The sequence below is a fragment of the Pinus tabuliformis genome, chromosome X (assembly GCF_031772625.1).
Source record: "Pinus tabuliformis cultivar Carrire ecotype Pingquan chromosome X, CPIR1, whole genome shotgun sequence".
In the NCBI taxonomy this organism is placed as follows: domain Eukaryota; kingdom Viridiplantae; phylum Streptophyta; class Pinopsida; order Pinales; family Pinaceae; genus Pinus; species Pinus tabuliformis.
Genome location: NC_142308.1, coordinates 1,383,889,074 through 1,383,897,913, shown reverse-complemented (window position 1 = coordinate 1,383,897,913; position 8,840 = coordinate 1,383,889,074). Strand labels below are relative to the sequence as shown.

General features: G+C 34.8%; 1 protein-coding gene across 1 annotated transcript; it reads right to left on the bottom strand.

Annotated features, from left to right (window-relative positions):
* Window positions 1–6,773: 6,773 nt before the first annotated feature.
* LOC149145206 (protein DMP2-like) lies at window positions 6,774–7,808 on the bottom strand. Its single transcript, XM_089450088.1, has one exon. The coding sequence runs from the start codon at window positions 7,483–7,485 to the stop codon at window positions 6,913–6,915; it is 573 nt and encodes a 190-aa protein (XP_089306214.1). The 5' UTR covers window positions 7,486–7,808; the 3' UTR covers window positions 6,774–6,912.
* Between the last annotated feature and the right edge of the window lie 1,032 nt (window positions 7,809–8,840).

The window sequence follows — 8,840 nt, the reverse complement described above, 5'->3', positions numbered from 1 at the left end:
AATTGCACAAATCCATAAATCCTTCACGGTCAAAGAAGTGGCAAGAAGTATGACCAAGGCCAATGCAGCTTTGGAGGATCATCATGTAGAATATCGCCCGACAATTGTGGAATTTAAAGGTAATATTTTTAATCATCATGTATCAATCTTAATTAATCCTAGAGCTAGTTTAATCTATATAATCCTCAAAATAGCTTAAGCTTGTCATTCTCAAGCATCTAAATTTAAAATTCCATGGTTGGTATAGTTAGCTACAGGAGCAAAAAGAAGAGTATATGTTAAAATTGATAACTACCCTATTATGATTGCGAAGCAACCAATCATGATAAATTTAAACATATTTCCCTCAGGGTCTTATGACATTTTAATTAGAATGGATTGGCTTCAAATTCATTGGTCTCTTGTTAACTATAAGGCTAAAACCATCAGTTATCCTAATAATGAGGGAATTTGACAGGAAATTCGGGGAGTCCAAAGACTCATGAAGTTGAGACCCATTACTACCACTCAATTGGGGAAATGTCTTAGGAAGGGGTGCCAAATCTATGTAGTATAATTGGGATATACTAATTCAAAGGAGAAAATTATAACATTGGAAAATATACCTATAGTACAAGAATTTCGGGATGTCTTTCCAGAAGAAATTCCCAGATTACCTCCAAAGTAGGATATCAATTTTACCATAGAGTTAATCCTTGGAGCTTCCCCAGTATCTGAAGCCCCTTACCACATGAGTATCCCATCACTCACCGAACTAAAAATTCAGCTTCAAAAATTTCTAGACAAAAAATATATCCAACAAAGTGTATCACCTTGGGGAGCCCTTATACTCTTCGTAAAGAAAAAGGATGGAACCCTGTGGCTCTGTATTTACTACCATCAATTAAACAAATTAACTGTCAAAAATAAATATTCGTTACCAATAATAGACATGTTTGATCAGGTGAAGGGATCTATTATATTCTCGAAGATTGACTTACGTTATGAATACCATCATATTTGAATCAAGGAAGAAGACATATGAAAACTGGTTTCAGAACCCTCTACGGGCATTCTGAGTTCGTCATATTACAATTTGGGTGTACAAATGCTCCTACAACATTTATGTGTTTGATGAATAGTATTTTTCATCCATGTTTGGATAAATTCATCTTGATTTTTATTGATGACATCCCTGTTTACTCTAAAAATATGGAAGAACACCAGAAACATTTGGGGATCGTGTTGCAAACTTTGTGATATCATAAAATATACACTAAGTATAGAAAATGTGACTTTTTCAAAACTGAAATTCAATATTCGAGCATTTTATTACTAAATAAGGGCTAGTGGTTGGTCCCAAAAAAAATTAAAACTATAATGGAGTCACTGGTTCCCCAAAATGTGGTTGATATTCATTTCATTATGGGACTAGTTGGATACTATCACCGCTTCATTGAAGAATTTTCCAAAGTGGTCTATGTCATTACCTCTTTACAAAAGAAGGAAAGAGTGTTTCGGTGGACAGTTGAATGTCAAAACAATTTTGAGCAATTCATTGAAGAATTTTCCAAAGTGGTCTATGTCATTACCTCTTTACAAAAGAAGGAAAGAGTGTTTCGGTGGACAGTTGAATGTCAAAACAATTTTGAGCAACTGAAATACTTTCTCACTATCTCTCCTATCTTATGAGTGGCAGAATCATAACAAGATTTTGTGGTTTCCACAGATGCATGTAAAAAAGGAGTGGAAGGAGTATTGATGCAATATGAAAGGGTTTGTGGCTTATGAGTCCTAAAATCTTAAATAACATGAGTAAAATTACTCATCTTATGATCTAGAATTGGTAGCAGTAGTGCATGCCTTCAAGGTATGGGAACATTACTTGCTTGGGAAAAAGTTTTTGTTGATGACAGATCATGGTAGCCTCACCAACTATTTTAATCAACCAACCTTAAACTCGCGACAAGCATGATGAGACGCCTTTTTAAGTGAATTTGACTTTGACATTAGGCATCTCAAGGGCAAGGAGAATCATATAGGAGATGCCTTAAGTAGGAAGTTATATTTTTTATATGAAGTTTCATTCAATGAAGCAAAAAATGATTTTAAGGAACTAATTAAAGAGGTCACCTCGCATGATCATGAATCTCAATTTTTATGGCAACATCTACAACAACAAAAGAGCTAAGAAAAATAGTTGGGATATGATATCAATAAAGATAATGTGCTAATTTTTAGAAATAAGCTTTATATACCCAATCAACAAAGTATCAAATAAATGATCTTAGATGAATATCATAAACATCCTTATGTAGTGTATACAAGCTACCAAATGTTAATTACAGCCTTAAGGGAAGTGGCGACATATTTGACAAAGTGTCTTGAGTGCCAACAGATAAAAGTGGAACATCAGCTAGATTATTGCATCCTTTTCCCATTCGTGAGTGGAAGTGGGAAGTTATTACACTAGATTTTATCATTGGACTACCTAAATAAAAAAGGCATAATCATTCTATAATGGTAGTAGTTGATAAATTGAGTAAAACTGCACACTTTATATCAGTGGAATCTACATATAAAACAATCTAGATTGCTGATATATTATGCATGAAATTTTCTAACTACATGGCATACATAAGGTAGTGATATCGGATAGGGATTTGAAATTCACCTCTGCATTCTGGAAGGCTTTTTTCACTGGATTAGGGACACAAATAAATTTCAACACTTCTTATTACACCCAGATGGATGGGAAAATAGAGAGGGTGAATCAAGTATTAGAAGACATGTTGTGAATGTACGTTATGCAACAACCTAGTAAGTGGATAAATTATCTCCACCTTGTGGAATTTTCTTACAACAATAGCTAGTAAGCATCGCTTAAAATGATCCACTTTGAAGTATTATATGAACGAAGATGCAAAGAACTCGTTAACTGGTGGGAAACGGAAAGCACCTTTAAAAATATAAAATGGATTTTGAAAGCAGCCTGGGACAGGAAGAAGACTTACGCAGATAAAATACTTAGTTATCGAGAGTTCCAACTTAGGGACCATGTTTATGTCTGGGTTAAGTCTAAGAAGAGTACCTTACAATGGGGAAGATGTGTTAAACTTGCCCCTCGATTTTGTGGGCCATTCTAGATCCTTGCTAGGGTGGGACCAATAGCTTATCAGTTGGCACTACCTAGCTATATTCGGGTTCATAATGTATTCCATGTTTCTTTGCTTAAGAAATATATATATGACCCTAGACATGTTATTGACTGGAAATATATACAGGTTGAACCAGAAGGAGAGTTTATAATCGAACCTCTGTGTATATTAGACTAGAGAGAAGTAGCGCTACGAAAGTGAGTTATAATCTAGGTTAAGATTCAATGGAAACATTTCGGCCCTGAAGAGGCCACCTAGGACAATCAGGAAGATAAGAAAAACATTTACCCAAGTTTGTTTGAAGGTTTGGAAAACACTCGGATAGTGTTTTTCTTGAAGGGGGGAAGATGTAATGTCCTCTGGTAGGACACGTAATTATTTAATATTGTATGAATTTTGTTTTGGTTTAATAGGTCCTGGATGAGATAATAATAATAAAGAATTAATGATTATTAATATTTTTGGAAAAGTAACTACAGGATTTGTAGGAAAATTATTATGCTATGAGTAACCACATTCGTATGGTTGGAAACAATTACAAGGTAGTTGGTTACCAAAAACTGTATTGAGGAAAAAGGAAAAAGGGAAACAATTTTCTTTCTAGAGCGAAGGAAGAGGGAAGAGGATTCGTAGCAAGGAAAGGAAAAAGGATGTTGCATACAAGGAAGGATTTGAAATCCCAGAGTTGATTACCCATTGGGTATCCCTCATGCTAAAGGCTATGTCTGGTAGTAACCAGATAGCTTAAGTTTGGCCTAAATGTATGACTGGCTCATGGGCGAGGTGCAGTAAAGGAGTGATCTCTTGGACGGGTGGAGCATAATATCTTTTTACAGAAATTTGGAAGTGAGCTTGAATAATGAACTCAGATAAGTAATGAATGCTTGGTTTTATTTTCTGCACGAACACATGTCATTGTATAATGATAAGTTGTACAATTATATTTATGCTAGCCTATAAGTTCATTTATGTGTGAAGACAAGAATTATATTTGTTGGCAGGGTTTCTGTTACGAGTTTATTCTTATTTTTATTTGCATTAGGCTGTATATTTGACATGCAACAATATCCTTATTTTATTTAATAACGTGGTATTAAACTATCTTTGACATGGAAGACTGTTTTCGCCAACATAATTATTTTTATGTATACAAACAAGATATGAAGCTAACTCACGGTTAAATCAGATTCTATCTAAAATAAAACATCGTTGAAGATACATTCTAGTATCCAATAAGATAAATAAAACGTAGTAGGAAACCTGATAGCAAAGCATTGGTTACCATTTAAGGAGGAGAAACATTGTCCCAGTGATTACAAGGTTAGGCCCTGAGCCAAACCAACGTTATTGGAAGACAAGGGCGAGTCCCTGAGAATCATGGAATTGTCCCAATATTACCTCGATATAACTCAAATATAGCAGAAATGATAGTTTGAAATTTGAACTGCACAGAATAAAGAATATTGTAAAGAACTAATAGGAAAACATAAATATGCATAAATTGCTAATCTGGTCTCATTACAAACACAATATTATTAAATAGTCAATAACCCTTTAGCTAAATCAACAACAGGGGAATTCTTAAATAGAGCAAAGCTATGCAAAATATAATGGAGCAGGGTTCCACGAAATATGTCCAAATGTGTAACTGAGAGCTACTGGAGTCTGAAAACCAAATTACATAGTCCACTGGCTGAAGGGCTCAACAACCTGTATAGGGTATTAATAGAAAAATAATTACACCACGGACATGGTCGTAGCCAGAAAACCTGGATCTAGAAAGAATCTAGCTAAAACCCTACTCCAACGTAGGGTCAAAACACTTAACCAACAAAGGTAATAGATAACTTAACCATAAAATTTAATTTATACATATGTCATGAAGATCTAGAACGCCGCAATGGGAAGTACACAGAAAAACAAGCAATGGAAGTCCAAGTTGTAGATATGAGTGAAGGAACCCGTGAAGTATTGCTAGAAGCAATAAAAAATTTTGCACCATTCATATTGTAAGAGGTAAGATCAGAAACCCATATTTGAAATGCAAGACTGAAACTATAATAAAGGAAAATAAAAACCCTCTGTTGGGTTAGGAGAACGAATCTGAAAGTTAGCAAATAACCAGAAAACTTCATATCGAAACTCGATAGTTACCTAAGCATAGCCAAATTCGTCTGTCGAGCTTAATGGTGACTTTCACCAGCAGAATCAAGTAATTCCTCTGTAGTTGAATCGAGCAAGGGCTTGTGCATAAGCACACTAGGACCCAAAAACAAAGATGACGGTAAATTTAACACATCAAGGTTACCAAAAGGCATAGAAGTCTTAACAGTGCAGTAAAACAAACCATGAACGATAAATGTTTCTTAGCTGAGATAAAACTCACACTAGTCAAGGAGTAGGGAGCGGCGACTACCTATGATGGAGTTGAATGCCGATGAAGTCTCAGCATGCACTGTGAGGGTGTCGAGATCCAGCACACAGCATGGATCGGTAACGAATGTTGGGAAGTGAAACAGAGTGAGGTGATGAGTGAAGACCCCCAAACCCTCAAATCACTCTTTATCATCCGATGTCACATAGTTTCCGAGGAGTCAAGAACCGCTGTCAGGTGGGCAAGGCGACCCCAGCCCAGTGGCATAACCAATAATGTAATTCAAAACTACAGAAACATTTTGCTCAGAGAATCCATGTCATATTAATGCTATCGTTACATTTGCAAAGTCCAATAGTCTGACTCATGTTCAATAAATCATAAAACTTGGATTTGTTTGCGAGAGCTCGTGGCGTGTGTAATAATGTATGCATGGCTTGAAATATAGATATAACTATTCACTCAAAACTTGGTATGTTTACAATGGGTGCAACAACTTAGTGGCCCAAGCCATTAGGAAAGGGTAAAGTTATTTTTATATTAATTATGATTAGTGCAAAAGTTAGTATGTGTGGGTAGGGAAATGTGACATTAGTTTACAAAGTTTTCGAAGTTTGAGAGTGTTAAGGATTTTTTAAAGTATTGAATCTATTTATACATTCAAAAGTGTATTTTAAATAATAAGAAATCATAAATTTGGTCAAAATTGTATTATCAAAGTATGACAAAAAAACCCATTTCATCTATTAGTTAGACTATTCCTTATTAATAGTAGTCTATCAAAAGTAACATCTATTTCAAAGTAGTTATGCATTGTGAATCTTCATAAAAAAATATTATCATATTTATCATGAACTGATTTCTATCAATTTTTACCAATCATTTTATTTATTTATTTTGCCCATAAGTATTCATATGGAATGGAAAAATTAAAGTTTGATGGCGCGTATCCAATCATTTTTTCTAACCACACAAAATAATTTAAATTCATTTAATTTATATAATTGTATTAATAAATAACCTATATAATTGTGTTAATAAATAATATATGTATAAAAAAATTATATCCCAAAAAACTATTTATATCCAAAAAAACCTATTTATTTTCTAGTATAAGAAATATATCTTGAGGTTATAATAGGTATTATTCGGAGATTAAGAATAAATAAAATAGAAAAATAAATAAAAACTGCAAATAACGTCAATGAATTTATTTCAATAGATATAATTCAGACATTAAAAACAAATTAAATAGGAAATTAAATAAAATCGTATAATATGTACGTGAATTTATAGAGAGCTTCAAACTAAATTGTGCACTTTTCAAAAAAATCTGCAACCTACTTTCACAATGAAAATGGAGTAGCCAGCCACACCTAGACCAGAGCCTCGAATATTAGGTCATTTTGTTGTCACGGGATGACTGATCCCTTGCCTTTTAGATGGGGATAGAACGCACACCGCACTGGATACAATACTCACTGCAACAGGGAGAACTTGAACCCACTTATTGATTCTGCTTTGGGCTGACGGATACAAACACTGAACTACGTTTTTGTTTGTGAGGGAAACCACAGCAAACACCACGACCGCTAGAACCGCTCCCAGAAAATCCTTCAATTCAAGCTTATAATCTGTTTCGTTTGAAGGCTTAACTTTATTCTTGCCACTGCTAACTGTCATCATCCCACTTGTGGTGGCGATCCCGTATTGGAGTTTCCCATTACTGTCTTTGAAGGTGTCGAAGAACGAGAGAAGGAAGCATACCATTCCAAGAATAACCATACAAACTCCCACCAAAATCTTATTGCCCTTTCCACAGTGTCCGTTTACAGGGAGAAGATTGGACAGAACGTGAAATATGAAAACAACACCTGTGGGCAGCATTTTTGCAAGATTAGATACACACGATAAAGAGTTACTCGCAGTATTCGTCGTGGTTTTCTCGGTGTCGTTAGTAGCCGGAAGTGCCATATTGTTTGATCAGCTTGTCTCTATTGTTAATTTTCCAAAGAGTAATTGCAAACAGAAACGCTCTGCAGAAAATTTTGATATTTCACAAATGATAATGAAATATCAGGGCAAGTCTAATATTTGTTGCAGGTCTTGGCTTCCCTGATGAAAACTGAGCTCAGGCATCAATATGGGCGATTTCCTATGAAAATATCAACGGCGAGCTCGTCTTCATATATTGAAGGGGGAGAGAGATTTTGTGGATTAGAAGAGCTGCAATTTGTTCATACATTTTGAACTGATGACTACTACAGAGGATTTGAAAGTTCTCTTCCATGTTGCGTTTGTCGTATCACGTGGAGCTTCATTCAACATTATCTATTTCTCTGAATAATAGTGGTGGTATCATATTTACGACCATCAATAATTCATTTCATATTCCTGAATATGTCGATCAAAAGATATGTGACGGGGCTCTCGAAGTTTCTTTGATTGGCCTATGTTAAGAAACAGTGCTGTTTTTCACGAGACTGAAAACAATGTGGAGAGAAATAATTAGTCAAAGGAAGATATATTTGAAGTGGTAGGGAGGGTTTAATGAATATGTCAAACAAAAATTATCTGATTGGGTTTTAGAAGTTTCTTTGATTAGCTTATATTAAGGAACGGTATTGCTTTTCACGAGACTAAAAACAATGTAGAGAAAAACAATTAGTGAAAGGAAGATATATCTCAGGTAGTTAAGAGAATTTAATGATAACTTTCTCATTTTAGTTTTAATTTCATGAAACTATTCAACATTTTTAGAAAAAATGTGGAGAAAAACAATGTCAAAAAGTGTTGAATTGAAATCAGTTATATAAACGCTTTGCCAATATATTCACCGTGAGCAGTTCATAAAATCGGTAGGGGCAGCCCATTATATGTCATTTGAAAATGCATCATATGTGACATGATTCGGTCAAATTATTTTCACCCACCACAATATGAATCGTTCAAATTCTTTTCACCCAAAGCAAGTAGAGGCACCCATGAAATGTCATTTGAAAAAGCATCACATGTGATATGATTCACGGCAGCAATATGAATCGTTCGAATTCTTTTCACCCACAGCAATATGAATCGTTCAAATCCTTTTCACCAGAAAGCAGTATGAATCGTTCAAATTCTTTTCACCCACCACAATATGAATCGTTCAAATCCTTTTCACCGAAAGCAAGTAGGGGCAGTCCATTAAATGTCATCTGAAAATGCATGATATGTGATATGATTCGTCAAATTCTTTTCACCCACAGCAATATGAATCGTTCAAATCCTTTTCACCCGAAGCAGCTTCTTTACGCACAGCGATTATATTAGAAGTTTGAAACATGAGC

What these genes read in the sequence shown, in the direction of transcription:
- LOC149145206 (XM_089450088.1), bottom strand. Translation starts at nt 7,485, where the DNA reads ATGGCACTTCCGGCTACTAACGACACCGAGAAAACCACGACGAATACT.